The sequence below is a fragment of the Theobroma umbraticum genome, unplaced genomic scaffold (genome assembly GCF_002168275.2).
Source record: "Theobroma umbraticum cultivar Fairchild unplaced genomic scaffold, ASM216827v3 scaffold_86.0, whole genome shotgun sequence".
NCBI classification, from domain to species: domain Eukaryota; kingdom Viridiplantae; phylum Streptophyta; class Magnoliopsida; order Malvales; family Malvaceae; genus Theobroma; species Theobroma umbraticum.
The window spans coordinates 156634-176417 of record NW_018397263.1 but is presented as its reverse complement, the minus strand read 5'-3'; the positions used below and the strand labels follow the sequence as shown (position 1 = coordinate 176417).

General features: G+C 36.7%; 3 protein-coding genes across 4 annotated transcripts; all 3 read right to left on the bottom strand.

The window, feature by feature from the left end:
• Positions 1–466: 466 nt before the first annotated feature.
• Positions 467–4263, bottom strand: LOC110420821 (solute carrier family 40 member 1-like). The gene is made up of 9 exons (XM_021434196.2): positions 3862–4263; positions 3355–3575; positions 2924–3074; positions 2463–2659; positions 1642–2127; positions 1358–1529; positions 1111–1248; positions 859–969; positions 467–739 (listed from the first exon to the last, which is right to left on the bottom strand). The coding sequence occupies exons 2-9, from the start codon at positions 3447–3449 to the stop codon at positions 605–607; spliced, it is 1485 nt and encodes a 494-aa protein (XP_021289871.1). The 5' UTR covers positions 3450–3575; positions 3862–4263; the 3' UTR covers positions 467–604.
• A 610-nt stretch (positions 4264–4873) lies between these two features.
• LOC110420822 (Sel1 repeat protein) lies at positions 4874–7734 on the bottom strand. Its single transcript, XM_021434197.2, has 4 exons — positions 7332–7734; positions 6949–7018; positions 6748–6837; positions 4874–5089 (listed from the first exon to the last, which is right to left on the bottom strand). The coding sequence occupies exons 1-3, from the start codon at positions 7644–7646 to the stop codon at positions 6788–6790; spliced, it is 435 nt and encodes a 144-aa protein (XP_021289872.1). The 5' UTR covers positions 7647–7734; the 3' UTR covers positions 4874–5089; positions 6748–6787.
• A 655-nt stretch (positions 7735–8389) lies between these two features.
• Positions 8390–16153, bottom strand: LOC110420819 (protein SCAR2-like). Of its 2 annotated transcripts, none has more exons than XM_021434195.2 (9): positions 15736–16153; positions 14868–15031; positions 14117–14240; positions 13892–14021; positions 12981–13039; positions 9325–12865; positions 9125–9211; positions 8891–8995; positions 8390–8802 (listed from the first exon to the last, which is right to left on the bottom strand). In XM_021434195.2, exons 1-9 carry the CDS (start codon positions 15888–15890, stop codon positions 8749–8751), a joined length of 4419 nt encoding a protein of 1472 aa, XP_021289870.1. In that variant the 5' UTR covers positions 15891–16153; the 3' UTR covers positions 8390–8748. The 2 variants fall into 2 exon arrangements, with proteins under 2 accessions (XP_021289870.1, XP_021289869.1); XM_021434194.2 differs by having other exon boundaries at positions 12981–13042; positions 15736–16152.
• Positions 16154–19784: the final 3631 nt, after the last annotated feature.

Here is a 19784-nt window from a genome sequence, read left to right as displayed (position 1 = left end):
GATCATTTTTTTTATGAGATATCTTACAACAATTAATCAATAACTCATTTTAATATACTAACTTGTAAGAATTGATTTTTAGATTTAATGAGAATTTGGTAGAGTTACTCACTTTGAACTTTCACAATAATTTCGAATTGTTTGATATTAAAAATATTTAAAATCTCACAAAAAAATATTATCCTAATAACTTTATTTAAGATAATAAAATACATTTAAGCTATCTATTCAAATTTAACATTCTTCATAATTAAGTTTTGAAAAATATATTTACACTTTTTTTGTTATGTCAACTATTAAAGAAAATGAAAATATCAAAACTCTTTTATTATCCACTGCAACATCAAAATATGTATTTTTTGTTATCAAAATTGTTAAGTAATAAAATATTAGATGATTGTCTTAGAACATTAAAAATGAAATCATTTGAAATTTTAATATTAATATAATAATAAATACTTTCAACTCTATGAAAAACCAACGAGCTTAATTAAAGATGTCTAATCTTAGTACGTAATAGTTATTACAACCGACTGTACGGATAGATTTCCATATTTAGATCACAAACATCATAGAAAGAGACAACGGGACAGACCATATCATCTTACGAGGACTGAACATATGATAACAGCTTCTCAAAGTGGAAAAGGTGTTTCCGAATGCGGTATAGATGGTAAGTGTAGAGAAATGCAGCCAACGTCACCGCCGAAAAGGACATCAGATTCAACTTCCAGAAATCCTAGACAAGGAGAAAAACCCAGTGAATTTAAATTTTGAAGCATGTAATTCTGAGAAGAAGAAGGTTGATTTCAGCTATAAATCCTTGTAAAACACAAGCTAAACTCTAAGGATGATTACCCGTGGATTTGAGATTACTATTCCCATGACATAAGCCATCAAATCCAAGGTAGACTGAAGTGAGTTCTGAACACCTCCCACAATGCAACGATCAGATTCAGGAACAAGATCCTGTCCAGGAGACAGTGGCAAAAGAGAAATAGAAAATGCAGTGAGACAAAATTTTCGAAATGAAGCTGTCTAATGCATCAGCAAATGCAGAGATTAACAAGATTTGATAGTTCCAGTTTATGATTAGTTGCGTTCTTCTACCTGCATTTCTTGGGTGACGGATAAGTCGAACATCCACAAACCAAGACGAGATGTTGCAACTCCACCCATCAGCATGTATGCTGCTAAATGGTTGTTTTTGACCCAGATTGAAGCCACACATAGCAGCAGGCAAATCCACTGCATTCAAAGGTGCATGCCAAAATGGAATTGAAGGTAAACAGCATCAAGGAAAGGTAATTCTACAATGGCTAAGTAACTCCTTAATTGGTCTGTAGATGATTTATACCTGGGACCAGGCAGACCAGAGTCCTGTTCTGAGTGTTAAAATACGAGATTGTAGCTTGGGATACACAAGTGTTGCAGCTATTCCAATTGAAGCACTAATGCCACGTGCTATTCCAATCACAAATGCGGGTATGCCTTCCCATTCCAAGGCAGCCGTCATCAAAGTCCCAAAGCTGGAAAAACATTAATCAGTAAAAGGTGAATTGCCATGGAGAAAGAATCCCAATGAAATAATTACTTCCATTGACTTCAGAGGTAAAACAAACAGAATTCCTGGATACTCACCTTAGGACAGTGAAATACAACAAAGCTAAAGCAACTCCAGGTAGAACAACATCTTGCTGCAGATATACTCTCCATGCATCAATGTAAGGAACCTTAGAGACCCACTCGATAAATTTACTCCCACTGTTCTTTCCTGCGGCTGCTGAATTCTCTCCATTATTGGAAAGTGAATCAGGTATTTCCTGAGAAGCCGACGTGCTTTCTTCCACAACATCATTTGGTAAAACTTTTGAAATCCTCCTTAGGCTGCTTTCACCTAAAGCTGGGATCCCGTTATACACAGCCATAAAAAGCCAATATTCCACCCAAACAGTTATAGTTGTCCACCCTGCTAAGGTCATAGCAGATGCTTTTAGTGATACAAAGCTGATAATGAAGCCAGTTATAACTGGTGCAACTAGCTTGCAGGTTAAATCAATTCGTCTGATGACAGAATTCATCTCAGTCAGTAAACCTGGAGGATGGCCTTCTGATATTACCACCACCCTGTTCTTGAAAAGAGAAAAAAAAAACGGAAGAGGATCAGGAGGGGAACATTAATATAACAAGCATGCTTGTTGAATAAATTGAGAATGACTAAGAAGAATAACACTAAATCTTTACTTCACCTCTTTAACAACTGAGCAGAGAGTTGGATAAATTGAGAATGACTAGAAAGATATTATTCCATCAAATATAGTCAAACATATGAATGTATGATAGAAATAACTTGTGACCATGCCTAAGTAGAACTAAACTTTACTCCTCTTCATATTAGTCCATATTCTCCTGTTTTCTTTTCTTTTCTTTTTTCTCTCTCTCAGAGTACTATATGAAATTACCATTCTCTTTCAATCAGGATGGTACCGGCTAGAGTTGAAAGCACACCAACAGCTCCAGAGATGTTAGTAAATATCACCAGGGAGATGAATGCTACGAGATTTGTGACCTTCAGGTTTGAAAATACCAGTAAGGCCATTACTGCACATCCAGCAATTATGAAGGACAGATTCTGGGTTGCTAACCAAAGTTTAAGAACCTGCCAACAGAAATTACATAACACATATATAGTCACTCTCTTTGTCAGTTGTTTAGATTTATTGATCAGCAGCTGGTTCCACCGTCAGTTTTCTTAATAACGTGAAATAGTATTGCTCATGTTGCAGTGAGATTCAGTTATAACTCTAAAACTTTTGATAAACTTCTGTAAATCACATGGCTACATTTACAAAACGGGGTTCACATGGAAACTGAACTTCGAAGCCTTAAATTTCAACTAAAGAAACGAAGATCTGAAGCAAACCTTTACATATGAGAGCCTATCCACCCATCGTCCAACGATGGGACCAAATAATGCAGTAGAAGCAGATTCCACAGCACCATAAATAGCAGCAAGGAGTAAAGAGTCTGGCCAAACACTGATCATGTATAAACCGACAGAGAATTCCCACATTCTGCAATGAAGAAAAGCATTAAACAGAAATTCCATGCGAAGCACACATGGGAGAGACAGGCAATTCAGATCATTCTTGTTGCACAAAGAATACATGCCTGGCAAAATCGAAGTAGTCAAGAGATGATAATTGCTGTGTAATAGGTGTGCTCAATATAAATAGTAGAAAACTTACACGAAAATATCCCAAACAACCCCTTATATAACAGGTTATATGTATCATGTATATCAATCAATCAGCCTGGTTGAAACCATGCAAGGAGTAGAACAAAAAAAAAAACCTGGCACCCCATCTCGCAAGAAAGTGAGCGGCATAAAGATACTTGAGAAGGGATGACGGAGGTCTCTGTTCCTGTGCGAGTGGTTCACTATCCATTTCAGCTGCTTATCCAATCTTTCCTGAGCTTTCAGGTATTCAGGTTGACACAGAGAGAACCAGACTGATGCAAGTAAAAGCCTCATAAGCCATACAAGGCAATTATCTTAATTTCATTACTTGAATCTGCGTATAGAACATCAAAATAAAAAAATTTGGTTACACTTGGGATGAAAACAAAGACTCCGCTAGACGCCAAACATATTCAGCAATAAGCTTAAACCCCACCCAAAAATCATCCCACAGACATAATATCCCTGTACTGCAAAAGCGTCAAAGACACAGAATCTACAAGAGAAACACAATGAGTAGAAAGACCATCCTCCATTCCTTTAGCATGAAATAGAATCAGATTCGCCTTCATGCCCTGGCCATCCTCAAAGCACTGCATAAACCAGAATAATGGCACTACCTTGAGACAAAACCACATCGGGGTTACAACACAGCAGCCAAAAGTATAACATCATGCCATCAATACACACCAACACATCACAAACCACGCTAATCAAAGGCCATTGGTAAGAGAGTTGTCCACTGGATCCCTTCTTTAGCAAAGAATCTCAAAGATGGCTTTTGTGTTCTTTTCGGATCGATGGAGTCTATTTTGGGTTTTGCTAAAACAGAGAATGACAAAGAAGATAAATACCACTTGAGTTTTTAACTGATGACGACTTGTTCATGAAGAACAGTAAAGCTAAGAACAATCCCAAAACCCCAAAGATGACAGACGTTTCCGATATTGGAGAGTGATGATTGGAAATATGAGGCAGAGATAAACCCCAAAAGGAGTGAGCGTGCTGTTAGTGCACTTCCACTTACTGGACAGATGGCATAATTTTATAAGAGGCGCAGGGAACGGGACAGCAATTCGGGGCGGAAGATTTGCATTCCACGTAGATTCCCCATTAGCGGTAATGAAAGTTTACGAAACTAAATTATCATCCTTTTCATGGGGAGATGTGGTTAGTATCGTCGTTCCCAAAACTAGAAGTGCACGTGGTGCAGAATCCCAGACCTAGTTTGGACTCTAACGTTAACTGACGCTGTCTATTTTTTCATAGCCCGGAAAGGGCAAGACATGGGACTTCCGTCGTCACTGACAATCAGCTTGAGTTTTATTTTTAAGGAAAACAATCTGGCTTTGATGTTTGAGAGAATCTTTGTATGTTAATTTCATTTTGTTTTTAGGCTTTTATAATCTTGGTTGCTGAGGCAGTGCCTGGCAATGCTCTGAGGTTTAGACAGAAGAAAACATTAACAAATGCGAGAGCAAGTAAGCATAATCAGCCTAATAACCTTGGCTTCTTGCGAGTACACATGCAGAATGACACCTCACCCCTTAATATGAGTATTTCAACAATTAAATCTTCATGGCAATCATAAGATAATCAATTGGCTCAAAAGGATTTTGCCAAAATTCATCATTTCAATCCAAAATATTCCTGCTTTTGAAGACCACATTAACAAATAATCTTATGGTAATACACAGATCCCATATGTATCTGGTCAAGGGAAAGGAGGGAAAAAAAAAAGAATTAAAAAGAAACTGAATTATGAAAAACAAAAACAAATAGCAAAAAAAAAAGATTGTTACAGACACATTTAAGGAGACAAAAGAGGCATTAGAAACCATGTGGACCCTGCAAACAAGTAAAAATGACATTAGTTCATAAACAAAGGATTAAACTGGTCAGTATGCATTAAGTAATTCATGTTGCTGTCAAATGAGATGCAACAGAAAATTAAATATATCTATTTATCGTTATGATATTGAATCCGCCTGAATTATAAAGCATGCCAAACAAAGCTTATTTTAAAACCTAAGATCCCTCTTCAGCAGTGCAGCAGAGTCTCTTTCCTTTCCTGTATGTATTACAGTATACGGGTCCATGCTGTTTCTCAGTATGAGTTTTACAGGTGTATCTTCTAAAATTACCAAAGTAACTTCAATTCATTTGATAGTGCTGTGTCTTCACCCTTTCCAACATTGTTATTTGAGGTGATATGCTGACATGTTACTAGAAAGGCACCTATTCCCGATGGAAATGCAATCCATAGATTAATGATTACAACAAAATAGTACCAAGAACCTATATCCAAATCTGATGCATTTGCAGCATAAAAACAATAGTCAAAGGTTTCAAGAGTAAATAAGTAATCTAATTCTAAGCACATATATATGATGAAAGAATCTGACCGATAAGTGGACCTCCCTTTAATTATCTTGAACACTAAACATTGGGACCAATAGAAGTAGACTAGAGAGTATCAGCATGAGCTATCTATCTAGTTGATCACCAACTTTAGAGATGTGCATTAAGATTTTATCTTGTATTTCTAGCTCCAAGCCCACTTGAGCTAGGGTGGATATGAGAGAAGAAACTCATCAATGGGGCTGCACCTGAGCTGAGCAGCTCACAAGCTGCTTGAGCTTGACAGAAATTGGGGCAGCTTGGCCTTAGCTCAAATATAGCACGAATTAAGATCACTAATGCATGAGGTCAAGCTTGAGTTTGTATAGGCTTGTTGGTAAAACAAGCCCTCTTTCCCCACAATCCTCAAAAGCATAGGAAAACAGCATTCTAGTTAGTGTTGACCCAACATTTCTCGTTACTGAGGCTCTTGCTATTCTTCTTTAGTTGAGTAAATTCCATTAAATAAGTCCTATTCTTATCAATCGTAGGAAAAAAGAGTCCTATAAATGAGATAAGGAGACCAGTAGCTGGTTATCTGAGGCTGCTTAAAAACAAGAAAAAATGTCCCAGCACCACAAAAGAAACATCTTCTAGCAGAAGAACAGAAATTTAAGCATGACAGTCGGTTAGACTGATGCTGGTTATCATCCTATTTCATCAAAGTCCAAACCTAAGAGAGAAACAGTTTCATAACCCAAAGTCCACCATTATGAGCTTTTGAGAGGAGGCACTTGTTCTAATGCTGCAACAATCCTAGCAATTCCATTTCTATCAAACAATATGTGCACTGCTAGGAGAATTTGTAGTAAATACCATCAAACAACTAGACTTCCATATTATCCAATGCTTTATGATTACAGAAAAGGCCTCAATCCCGAGCCTGATAATATAAAATGCTAATATCTAACATGAGAAGAACATAAGCATCTCCAGTATTCTGAGGTCAATTCCTAGCCCGAGAGTCAGGGGTGGAGAACTTAATTGTACAAGCAAACCGGCCAGCAGCAAAACTTAGTATTCTTCTTATACAAGATTTGTTGCAGTGAAGAAAGCAAAATAAGCAAAAGAAAACCAGAGCAGAGCAATAGGGCTGAGGCACTCACAGTTCTAAATGTTTGAAATGCAGAGACCAAGCGGGTTATCTCAAGAATCACCCTTCATTTCATCTGAATCTGAATCACTTGCATTATAACCTGATAAAGGCTCAGACCAGCAAGCAGAAATTGCAATCAATTATCATACTAGTATTATACTACTATTAAAAGGTGATGGTGATGGTGATAGTGATAGTTACAGAGGTGAACCTGGATGCTTATCGCTGACTTTCCAAACCGAAGACCGCAACCTCGATGCCCTTGTCATCCAAATTCTTCCCTATGATCCCAATAGACGAAACCAAAACTTAGAAACAAAGGCACCCTAAATTGGAAAAAGAAGAAAATGACGAATAATGAAAGAAAAGAGGAAATAGAATCTCTATTTTCTTAATCTTGGAAGCTAAGAAAAGAAAAGAAAAGCTCGAAACTTGGGTTCATCTTGGTAAAGAATTATAAAGAAGAGCAAAAGCGCAAAATTATAAAATTTATTACAATTGAATTGCTTTTCCTCAGCAATAAAAATAGCAAAGCATACACCAGAAAGATAAAATCAACCCCTTTATAGAATCCGGCAAGAAAAAAGAAGGAACCTTCTGTGCATCTCGAGGAACCCCATAACCGCTGTAATACATTTGACTGACGAGAACCTGCATGTTGACATCCCCAGCTTTGGCTTCCTTGAGAGTGTCTTTGAACCAGCGCTTGACGCAATCGGAGACAACATCGGAGAGAGGGAGGCGTTGACTGGCACTAGAGCTCTCCATCTTGTTCTTCGACTTGTCTTCACTCACAATCCGCCGGTTCTGCGTCGTGGGCTTTGCGTTTTTCCCTGTTTTGTTGAGATGCTGAGCGGTGGCCTTTGCAAGATGTTGAAGCTTGGTTGCGCCAGGGAGCGACCTTCCCATAAACAAAAACCTAAGAAAATTTTTTAAAAAATAAAAATAGAGAGAGAAGCGAATTGAATTGTGTGTCCTTATAAACAAGAGAGAATAAAGAGGGAAAATTCCATTGACCTATCTTTTTGGTTTTTTCAGATTTTTTTTTACTTTTTTTATTGTAATTAATAAATAAATTAATCTTATTTTGATGAGCTTTTCAAAGGAAATAGAAAAATACATTGTCATCATATAATATTACCGAATTTTTTTTATTAAAAGCATGAAAGATTCAAAAGATTCGAGGATTTAAATTTGATATAATTCGAGTAATATCATTGAGTTTTCTTGATTAAAGGAATTAAAGGACCCAGAGCATTGAAAAGCTGATATTTAATATAACTTGGATACCAACGAACGATAATCGACTACGATCAGTGGCAAAAGGTAGACGGTACACAAACAAGAAAAACAATCATAAAGGTATCCGAAAAGGAGAGAAAATTATTTATTTTTTAAATTTATGTGAATGGATTTAGTTTAAATTTAATATAATTCCGACTTGTTACAAGTTTACATTTTTAATTAAAAAAATTCAAAAAATTTATAATTATAAATTTAGTGCTCATCCCAGCTGTCCTGTTGTTGATATGAAATTCATTGAACTGTGCCGATATCAATTTGATTATTGCAAGCACCGTTGAGAACCGCAGCTTCACAAGTCACATGCACCGTTGATTTCTTGGAAAAACAATTTGCAGAAAAAAGCATCATAAACACAAGCATATGCTCACATATCAAAATTGATACCATGTCAAAAACAATTTACACCTTTCAATATTTCTTCACATACTAGGACACTGCATTTGACTGGCGCAGCGCTTGCACGCTGAGACATGAAACTCCTCCCTGTATAACCATTTCACCCGCACCTTGGATTCCCTGAATATATAGCAAGGCCAAGTGCTGGTGACTCAGTGAGATACACGTACAGGAGTGGGAAGGGCAGGATATTATACACCAACAGAAAGTTGAGGAAAAGAATACACCAGACCAAAGATATTTCCTATTCGCCAAGATTGGAGCAATTAATTGTATTGCTTCACCAATTTGAACTAGTAATCACAATCTTTCAAGAATCACTCCAACCATCTTCATCATCATCTTCGTCGCTTCCAGCCAATGCCTATTTTAACAGAGATGATTTTAGAAATTGTACACTCAAAAGAGAGGGAGAGAGAGAGAGAGAGAGAGAGAGAGAGAGAAATAGAAACCTGGCGAATTGCATTTGCTTTCTCCAAGATCGCTGCAACTCTTAAGTTGGTTTTAGGACCCTGAACGCTGGGTCTGGTCACCACTGCAGGCTTCAGGTTGAAGGACTGTACAAAGCATAATAAATCAGCCCTCACTTTATCCGGCAGATGCATTTCCCACTTTTCAACACTTTTTCTTCTATATATAAAATAAGGAACAAAAAGAATGTCAAGAATTGGGGAATTTGGTCTAACCTTGGTTCGTATCTGTTCCAGCAATGAATCTCTTTCATCTACCTTTGGAATCATTGGAGGTCGAGCCCGCTCAGTTACCTTTCTCAACTGCAGAAAATTCAAACTGTTACTTCAAGAAGAAAAGGCAGACTGGAAAAAATTGAAATGCAAGGTAATTAAAAGACAGACTGGAAAAATTTGAATTGCAAGGACATAGTTACCTTGCTTTTGTCATGAGCAGCAACGGCATCAATGAGAGGATTGCGAGGTCGAGGAAGCTTAACAGTTGGATTCCCATTTGCATCTCCATTTGCTTCTCCCTCTGAAGTTGATAAATCATGTTGCACAGTTGTATTTGATGTCTCTGTAGTTTCTCCCTCTGGAGCTGCCAAACCATGCTGCTCCCCTACTGTGGTTGGAAACCGCTCTTCTACTTTGGTAGGAAGTTCCTCTGCTACCTTGGTTGGACTCTGCTCTTCTCTCTTAGTTGATGGGGCCACAAATATATCAGGAGGATTCCCATGTTCTCCCTCAGAATTTTGTTTAGGATGCTCCGATGCCCCACCTTCTAAACTTGTATCCAGTACAAACTGGTTTGGAGCATGTGTTGTTTTCTCATGCAAAGATACAAGAATATGTCTAGAAGTTGTATGTTCAGCAACTGGCATCGACAAGAATGAGTAACTGGATTCTACCCTATCATCCTCCATAGCAACGGAACCATATTCATGGCTTTCATTAGATATTATGGGTAATGTTAAAAATGGGTTTGGATGTGTTCTATCTAAATGAATACCATCGTATTGGCTATTAGCACTGTTACCCATAGTTGGGGGGTCCATAGGAAAAGGACTGGGTTGCATGAAATCCGTGGCGAGTTGATCACACACATGACCATACCTCTCTTCACCTTTGACAAGGGGTAAAAATGGGTTTCTGGTGTCTAAAGCTGATAAATCAAATTGAGCTTTCTGCTCATTGGCATATTGTGGTATCATTGGGAATGACCCCTGACCATGTTCAGCCAATTCTCTTTGTGACGCTGGAGAAGCATGTTGAGCTCTCCCTATCCTCCACTGCATTGGAGGAAGAGGTGGCAATGGTGGCATTTCCTCCGTGCTAACTTTAGTTGCCTCACGGAGCAAGACAAAGGCAGGCTGAGTAGAATCTGATGGATACATTTCTTGCTTATCCTGCCTACCTGATTGTTGTGAAAACTCTACTGAAGGTTGGCTTGAAGAGCCTTCTGCAGAATGTTCAGAAGAAGTTTGCAAGCATCTTTCCTGATCTATGTGATTCAGAGACTCTATCTGATTGGACAGGAGATTTAATGAATTTGAACTATCTTCAACCATTTGCAGGCTTCCCATATCATGCTGATTTGTATGCAAGTCCAATGACTGTTCTAAAGAAGTTTCTTTTTCTGATAGGCAATGAGTAGGTGAAGACACCACATCTGTCCTACTTTCTATCAGATGACTCAAATATTTCGATTCTGACTCTTGATCACTCAACTCTGAAGAAGCTGGTGCAGTGGTTAAATCAACGAAATTCAAACTATTTTTGGTTGGTTCTGCCAGAGACAGATCGTGATTATCATCTTCTAAATTGGAATTGTCATAGGAGACTAATTTGCATGAAGTGGAATCTAGATCTGCTGGAGTGCCTTCCACTTGATTTGTTTCCTGTTGTGCCTCTGACTCTATAAGACATCCTAGAGAAATAACCTCATCAGATTCCAGTCCTTCCTGACATAAATCTCCAGCACCAGAAAGAGGCTCTTGCAAATTCTTTTGATTTTTAGATGGAGAACAAATCAAATTTGAAGACTCAGAAGTAGTATTATCTACATCATCATCAAGGTTAGCAGAACTGCAAGCAGCAGTCAAGACCGCCATAGTTTCAGCACGAACATTTTCAGTTGCCAGATCATCTAAGCCTACATGATTATTGAGATCCAAATTATCAGCACTATTAGATGGAAGATCACAAGGGATAGCATCTCCTCCCACCACGCTCACCCTGCAGGTAATTTCGCCAGTTCCCTCTCCCTCTGCCACATCAAAAAGTTGGTCAACATTTTGTTTCTGCTCAGAATTAGAAGCTCCTATCTCCATTGAGTCAGCCTTAAGTTGTGGATCATCATTAATTCCATCTGAACATACCTGTTCATTAAAGCCACAAGTCTGTGAAGTATCCACCATAGGAGCCATACATTCTGAGTTGAGACCATCTTCTAAAGTAGCATCATTAACCTCAGATGCTAAGTTCACATACTGCATAACATCCAAACCTTCTGAACTTCTTTCTACTTCTGCAAAGGTTGAACAAGGAAGCTGCTCCTCTGCTGATGAAATAACAGAATTTGGTGAACCAATCATTTGGTTCACTGAATTTTCAGCACAAGTTTCTCCAGCAAAATCTGTTTCAGAGACTTCATCTAAAGGATCATTACTGCTTCTCTTTTCAGGAGCAAGCTGTAAAATGTTTGATAAATGTGGCAAAGCATCAGAAGAGACATTTGTGTCTCCACTGTCCAACTCATCCACTTGATGGCTTTCAGCAGAAAGAGTAATCAAAGTAACATCCTGTTTCTCAGAAGAATCAGCCAAATATTTTCCACCATCCATTTCTGACAAATCAGAATTAGTTTTAACATCAACATAGAGAACCTCATCAAGCTGAGGTTCCGGCAAAGAAACTGCCATTGAACTTGCTTTGGGGTCCAACAAAACATGTGTGGGATTCAATTCTTCAAGACATGAACTATAAGAAGCTTCTCCAAGATCAGGGAGCTTGCATTCACCAAAAGAGGTATCTTTTGATGACCATGCCTCATCAGAACTGGAGCATTGCATCTCTGAACTTGCAGAAAGACGGATAGATGGTGCCTCGACAACCTCAGCAACACAGTTTTTATTAGAAGGGAACTCTTTAGCTGCTACTTCACCATCTGATGGCATACCTTCAGCCAGATTGTCTACAGTATCAGAGGAGGAAAGACTAGATCTTCCTTTCTTGAATGAGCTGTTTCCATCATCAGATGCAGAAGAGATCCCAACTGATTGAGAATCTGATGAATGGACTTGAACTTCAAGCTTTTCCTCAGTTGCATCAGAATCTGCTCGATATTTTCCAATATTTAAGAAGCCAATATTGCTCTTAGGTCTGTATTCATTGTCTGTATCCATTTCAGACTCCATGGTAGTAAGGGCATCCATGTAATTGTCAACCTCGCTAGTCATGTCATCAGAATGGTCCCCATCTATGCTGCATTCTTTTCTGCCTTCTCCATCGACTATTATATCCTTTTCAATTGCTACTTTATGAAGGGAAGGGGGAATTCCACCTGTGAAATCAGCTGCTCGTTCAGGCACCTTCACAATCTCTCTATCAATGACTTCTCGATTCAACTCCTCAACAGATGGTTTCAGCACAATTTCTTGTGCATTACGTGAAGAACTTGAATTTTCCTTTCCTTGTGAAGAATTTTTCACAGGACTCACTGTACTAATTTCAAGTATTTCAAGCCCCGAATCACTACAATTATCCAATGTGAATTCCAAAGGAGGTGGAGTACCAGAGGTCTCGTAAACTGCTTTATGCTCTGGTGAAGGACTCTCCAGGAATTTCTCCATGTAGCTTTTCCCAGATTTTATCTCAAGTGGAGATTCATTTAATTGCCTTCTTTTCAATTTTACAAGACGGGAAGGGTCATTATAAGCATTCCCAATACGCTCCTCCAAAAATAGCTGATGCAATCTGCACTATTACAAAGCAATTCAATCACCAAGAAACCATACTAAAACTTTAAACATGCATGCTTATTCAACTAGAAGAAAGGTCAAAGGCACAGATACAGAATTTAAGGACTCACTTGGCATGTGATGTCAGTGCAATTTCTGGAGTCTCTCCATTCCTCCAGCGCAATCCTTTCTTCTGACAGAATTAAAATATTAGAGACTATAGGACACAGGCAAAAACACCAAATAGCATAACTAGCCAAAAATAGACAGAAAAGTTTCTGTCTGATTCCTAAAACCATTATGCACCAAAAAGTTACTGTCTGATGCCAGGCCTCTTGACTAATGTGTTCAGTTTATTGATATGGACAAGGAAAAAGAATGTTTCATACAATGAGACGAAACTTAATTAGTTTTTTGATACAATCTGTGCAAATCACCCTAAAAGCAACAAGAACACCTCAAATGGAGTAGGGCCTAGGATATGAAGTGTGCTGCTCACATGAAAAGCACACCCCATAATCAGATATTTTAACTTTGACAGTGAAGCTAATCTCCAACCTTGCCATGAGTCTGCTCAAACACAAACTCACAGATGCCTAATATGAACTCAAAATGAAATAGCGAAATTCAACCATAAAAGAAACCTTTTTCTTCAGTGAAACAAAAGAAACTGATCCAATTAAAATTATTGCCAGGGTAAACATCTCTATTCTCCAAACAAGCTCAAGTTTTATCATTAAGAGGTAGAAACTTTGGGTATTTCTAGAGACCTATCTCTCAATTTATGCTATAAATGAGACAAAACTGCAAATTGCTAAAATAACTGCCAAAAGAGAAATCTAAGCAGATCCTTTCAATGAAAAAGTTCATGGGATATGCAGCACAAAAAATGAGAAGTTCAATCTAACAACACTATTGATGGGTCATACATACCCTGCCCCTCTCCCCCCAACCCCCACCCCCCCACAAAAAAAAAAAAAAGAATGGAACCATGCTAACTATTTGGTGATGAACTTTTGTTTTTCTCTTTTTACTTTAGTACCTTCACTTTACGGGATTTCTTTTCTCTCTGAACTTCTGCTGGTGCAATTTCAGGGAAAGCTGATTCTGCTTTAAAGAATGATGGATCGGTGTAACGCTTTAAACACGCCCCAGCACCCGCAACATCAAATCTGGAACAAGTCACAAATTATTAGAATATTCATTGTCTGAAAGCAAATTCCTCGCAACAAATTTGCTACAGTTAAGACCAATAAGGTAAACTTACTTGTCCAAAAGGAATAACCGTGGTGGCCCCCGGCATTCCTCATAAGAATCCAGCACACAGCGAGGTAAGTCTCCACGAGTGATCAGATTATGTTCAGTGCACAGATTAGGATGCCAGTCAACACCTGAGAAAAGATAATACATATATCGACAAGTTTAGTAGATAATTCCTCTGTGCATAAAAACTCCAATATTCAATTTCAGAACCAAAAAGTAAACAAATAAATCCCAAATAAGGTCCATCCAAAGTCAAAGCGGACTAATCATATGACATGATCACAGTTCCCATCCATTCCATTCTTGGATACCAAACATGGGTTTATTGGAATGCAAAATGTATCTATGCATACTGATTCCATGACAAATTCACGGATAGAGAAAGTCATCAAAAGATGCATCATTTGGTTAGCTAAACAAAATTTCTTTTTACTCTCGAAGGAAACGACACATGAGGAAAGAAACTTGTAATGCCCATATGGTAGGCACCACTGTACTAGACACTGAAACCCCTAGAAACTAAGATAGTGGTTTCAAAAACATATAGATCTAATTCCCAACAATGCAATCATGTAAAAAAGATATACAAACTTAAGAATCAAACACAGATGCCAAACTGCCCCATTTTGACAAGAAATGATATCCAGAACCCAAGGGTAAGAGTCAAATAATGAATAGAAAAACACTTTTCTAAGAACATGTACATAAACATGATGACATATTCATGTAAAAATGTGTTTGAGGAGTAATCTAACCTGCATTGGTAAAGAATAATGAATGATTGGTTTGTGATAAAAATGCCTTCTCAATGGAAGGGAACTCCGCTTCAAGTTGTTGGACTCGAACCATTAGACCATGGCCTCTCGCAGCAGTTGCCATTACCTCTTCATGCAAGTCATGGAATATCTCAGCAGCAAACCTTTATCAACCAAGAAGGAAAAGCAATTTAAAATGAGAAACGGAGGTAAAAGGCAAATTTAAAAAAACAAATTCAAATTTGCCACCATAACTGCTACAACTCCAATAGAAATCTAAAGTAAGGGTGCCAGTCCTACCAAAAATATTCCCCATTTGCATAGTTGCAATTTCCTTAATGCATTTAAAAAAAAAATTGATACACATTAATTTGAATTGAGATTTTGAATTCCGTGTGCTAATTGGTGATCGCCACAATTTCTACAAAACAGAAAACGTTAAATATACCAAGAAACTCACCATTTGAAAACAAATTTGACCACAAAATAAGGTAACCAATTTCCCAAGCACGTCTCAGATTAAAATTGCTGGAACAAAATTCCAATAGGGTACAATTGGATAAAAACCTTTTAACAGATTCCAGTTATTAGTATAACCTCGACCTCGAAGCAAAGTAACATAGAATTAAGCAAACTACGTAACCAAGGAAATTAAACCAATCTGATATTAAAAAATAAATATATTGTAAATCTAAAAGCAGAGCTCCCAAAGAAAAATGAAAATTGAACCGCAGGCATTCAGCTCCAAACATACTAAATTCAAAGCCTAATTGATTGATGAGCTGGCTGAGAGCAAAAATTGAAACTAAAACCAGACAAATTCCCAAAAAGGGAAAAAGAGAAAAAAGGAAGAGAGAGAGAGACTGACTCGGCAAGGTCACCGAGCTGGCGCAAAACACCAACGAGGCCAGCCATGGCGACTCCTTCAAGTAAAGCCTCAGGATCATCCCTGTCGGCAGCTCTATAGAGCTCCGGATCCGCCAAACTGTACTCGTTCCTTATCTGGTACCTCGTCAACGGCATTTCTTGTCCAGCCAAAAGCAAAAACAAACAAACCCTAAAGGAATGAAAATCAACGGTGATCTCGAAACCGCATTCAGGTATCGGTGGTTTTGTTTCGGATTTTTAATTTTGAAGGAAATGAAAGAATGAAATACAGAGTGATGATAGACGTGAAGAGAGTGTGTGTGAGAGAGAGAGAGTATTTAATGACTTTTTTTTCTTTTTCTTTTTTATTTTTGGTTTTTGGTGAGAAATGGAAAGGGGAAGGAAACCGTGCGAGGCGAATTATGTGCGGCGCGGTCTTTTCTGAGGCGCGCATCGTGCCGGTTATAATGCGCTCCCTGTCCTAATTACAAATTAATCTCGGGTTAAAATTAATGCCAGTATTTAAAAATTGAATTAATCAAATTTTTATCAAATATAATCCAAATCTATTAAATTAAAAGTAAATAGAATGTTTAAAAAATATTAATAATATTTCTATATTTAATATTATAAATGACCGATTTATTTGTAAATTATGAATTTATTATTTTTCTTAATCGATTCATCTCAAAATTTTAAAAAAAATATCAAAATTAATCAAATTCAATCAATTTCTATTGATATTTCAATCGATTTGAATTGATTAATATGGATTATTAACTAAAACTATTACATTTTATATTCACGTAGCTTTTTCATTGAGTTTTATTTATTTATATTTGTAGTTTAGAGTTGTATTTATTGATTTCAATTTGGGTTGAGGGAAAGATTGGTGGTCCTCCTCCTCTTAATGGTTTCTTGTTTTGGCTTAAAGTTCACGTCATAATTATATGGAAACTTTGGTTTAAAATTAAACATAGGATAGTTAATTATTAAATTTTAAATTTTTGGAGATAAATTTATTTTACCTAAATTCACAATTTTTTTTTGTAATTTATCCTTAAAAATACCATAAAAATTACTACATAAAAGTCTTCTCATTAAATGGTTAAATACCTTTAAAATGTTGTTAAGAGTAATACTCCATTTGAAAATGGATTTTTTTTTTTTGAAAGGCTTGAAAATGGATTATTCATTCACAGTGATCATAATTATTGTAAAAATATATATATAAATAAAATAAAACAATTATAATTAAATACATAGACCTATGGTTTTGGCAAGCATTACAGCTATAATTATATACTAGTACTAGTAACTTAAACCAAACACCATCATCATTAATCAATTATTCTTACAATTGGGTAAATTCTTGGGTGCTACATATCATGGTAGGCCAACAAAACATTTCATTACTCTTAATTTTTTTTTTTTGGTTTAGTGTAAGATTCAGACAAAATCCTTAACAGCATGTCTTTGTAATGATGACTGTCCTCTAATTTTAAGGTTTAAACGAGGACTTAAAGCAAAAAATTAGACTAGTTAATTAATTCCACAAGCTTAAGCGTGAAGCCCCTCCCTCTCTCTGTCTGCGAAGGTAAGGGTCCTTTTAGCAGCAGGTTGATTGTTGAGCAGACGAAACAAAATGTGGGACCCTGGAAAACAGTGCCCCACTGTTTATGGTCCCCATTAATTAAATATAAAATAAAATTAATTAAGGAGCAAGTAAGTAGTTTAAATATAAATAAAAATAAATAAATAAATATATATATATATATATTATATTCATACGTGTAGGTGTAATGTAGTACGTGGAATGAGAATGGAAACTGGAAAGGTTTTCGATTTTTTCGCCGTTTGGAGCCCACGAAGACGAAACGGTGGGCCGCGGAGATGGATATCACATCTCTTTATCTTGGAAACGAGAGTACAAAATTTGAGGATTGATTTGATTTAAAAGCCTGATTACAAGGACATTTAACTGCGATGGTCCCACCCTTAGCTAAAGGAAGCAAACCCACCCATCGCTTGGAGGATGATTCCATGTGATTTTGCTATGTATAACTCATGTACTTGATCCCACTACGTGTAACAATGAAGCAAGCGAGCAGGTTGTTTTAAGTTTTCTCTCTTGGCTCCCTCTTTTTCAATTCAGTGATTTAGTATGAAATTAATGATACGAGTCATATATTTTGCAGTAACAATAGTAATAAAATTTTTACATTAAAAATTTTATAAAATTAATTATAAAACTTAATATTATTATACAAGAAGTATTGTAGCAAGAATCATCATAATCACTTACACGTGTGAATATATAAAGAAAATTACTAAAATATCTTGATTTATACTTAACGTTATAGATTATTTGTTTATAATGTCTCTTGGTTTCAATACCGATCATGTTTATCAATATATAAATATTTTTAATATGATACAAGAATAATATAAATTTTGATAAAAAAATTATAAATACATATTGTATTTATATAAATAATAATATTTTATCTAAGTAATTATGACTGCTTTGGAATTGTTAAAATCCGAGTAAAGAAGTTAGTTCAATTTGGTGAAGCAGCGGGGGGCGAGGGCCTCATGCCTGATTCCTTGGTTTGGCCTTGCTTTATGGTAAAGCCTTTTCAAGACGCCGGTGATTCCTCATGGAGATTTGGCCCTTTGCAATCTGATTTTTATTCCATAAAAGAGTTACTGTTATGCATGTTTGGTCCACTTAGCATGGAATTGGAAACTCTAAATACTACGCCAACTTCACACGGCCAGGCCAGTCACAAAAAACATGTTAACAAAGTCTAAAAGTTTATAATAAGTCGCACACCACTAGATAGACAAACTTGGAATAATTGCAACTGGTGTAGGTGTAGCTCTAAGCTGTATCTCTAGCTCTAGCTCTAGCTCTACTCCGTGAACCAAATTTGTCCACAATTATCTAGCTTGAAGAGGGGTAAAATAGGAGTAATACCAACATTCATGTTGCTTGGAGAATACTTTGCTGGGTCCACCATTTCCTCGTTAAATTTCATTTTCTGCTACGTTAGTATAGCTTCCATCATAGCTAAAGAGAAAATAGTACAATATGCATCGTTATTTATTTAATTACTAGAATATCTTATCAATTTTTTTCAATTAACACACTGTGAATATCATTTTCTCGATTAATACCCTGCGAATAAAGTGCTCTGATGGGACTGGAAGTGGAGGGCTTGAATAACTCTTATCTTAGAATTGAGGTGCAAGATGTGGATGTATAATAATGTAATCTTTGCTTTAAAGCTTCGGTTGATGTGGTGGGAACTAGGAAGCTTTCGGTTTCAGCTGATGCAGAGTATCAGAATAGCACTCAGGTCTCCTCAGCGGCAATCAAAAACAGGTTTCCAACTTTCCATGTTCCCAGCATTAATCTCAGCACAACAACTGTCCGATGCAGGCCGAAAAAACACAAAAGAAAAGAAAAAAACAAGAAAAAGAATGGGCTGCAGTGGAAGTCCTCCTCTTATGCAAATATTATAACTTTGGGGTCAACTCATTCTTCACATGCTAAGCAAAGTCTGTCTCATGAGTTTGTTAATTGCCGGCTGTAATGCTGATTGCTGATGGTGTTGTGGTGGATGGTGTTGCAGGAAATTATCTTTCATTTTAATGGTGATGTGGGGTCTCTTTTTCCATCATATTCTCTTAGTCGTAAAGACAGTTTTTTGTCATCAACATAGGATGATAAAGTATAGAGAAATTGACACTTAATTTTCTAACATATTTTACTAATTCAATTTAAGTTCGTTAGATTTCAAAATAAACATTTTATCTGTCTGAATAGTAAATAACGTTAAAACTATTAAAAAATTACTGAAAAAAGTTTAAAAAAAAAAAGAGAGTTAAAGAAGAGAGTAGTAACCTTTTAAGATGATAAGATCATTTGTGCGAAGCAAGGTGATGAATTTCAGAATTCCATGTTTGAATGATTGATTGCTATGGAACCATGTTTTTCAACAAAGTGAAATGCTACTGAGCTTCACCTTTTGGAGTAATGGTCCA

Bases quoted from the DNA above. Each gene is read 5' to 3' on its own strand.
- LOC110420821 (XM_021434196.2), bottom strand. From the start codon at position 3,449: ATGGATAGTGAACCACTCGCACAGGAACAGAGACCTCCGTCATCCCTT. The intron at 3,075-3,354 runs GTTTTTTTTTTT...TCTTCATTGCAG, and splicing joins CTTGCGAGATGGGGTGCCAG to AATGTGGGAATTCTCTGTCG. The intron at 1,530-1,641 runs GTGAGTATCCAG...ATGTTTTTCCAG, and splicing joins TTGTATTTCACTGTCCTAAG to CTTTGGGACTTTGATGACGG.
- LOC110420822 (XM_021434197.2), bottom strand. From the start codon at position 7,646: ATGGGAAGGTCGCTCCCTGGCGCAACCAAGCTTCAACATCTTGCAAAG. The intron at 7,019-7,331 runs GTTCCTTCTTTT...TTGGGATCATAG, and splicing joins TTCCTCGAGATGCACAGAAG to GGAAGAATTTGGATGACAAG. The intron at 6,838-6,948 runs GTTCACCTCTGT...AGCCTTTATCAG, and splicing joins AGTCAGCGATAAGCATCCAG to GTTATAATGCAAGTGATTCA.
- LOC110420819 (XM_021434194.2), bottom strand. From the start codon at position 15,890: ATGCCGTTGACGAGGTACCAGATAAGGAACGAGTACAGTTTGGCGGAT. The intron at 15,032-15,735 runs GTCAGTCTCTCT...TGGTTGATAAAG, and splicing joins CAGCTCGGTGACCTTGCCGA to GTTTGCTGCTGAGATATTCC. The intron at 9,212-9,324 runs GTAACTATGTCC...AATTTTCTGCAG, and splicing joins CTGCTCATGACAAAAGCAAG to TTGAGAAAGGTAACTGAGCG.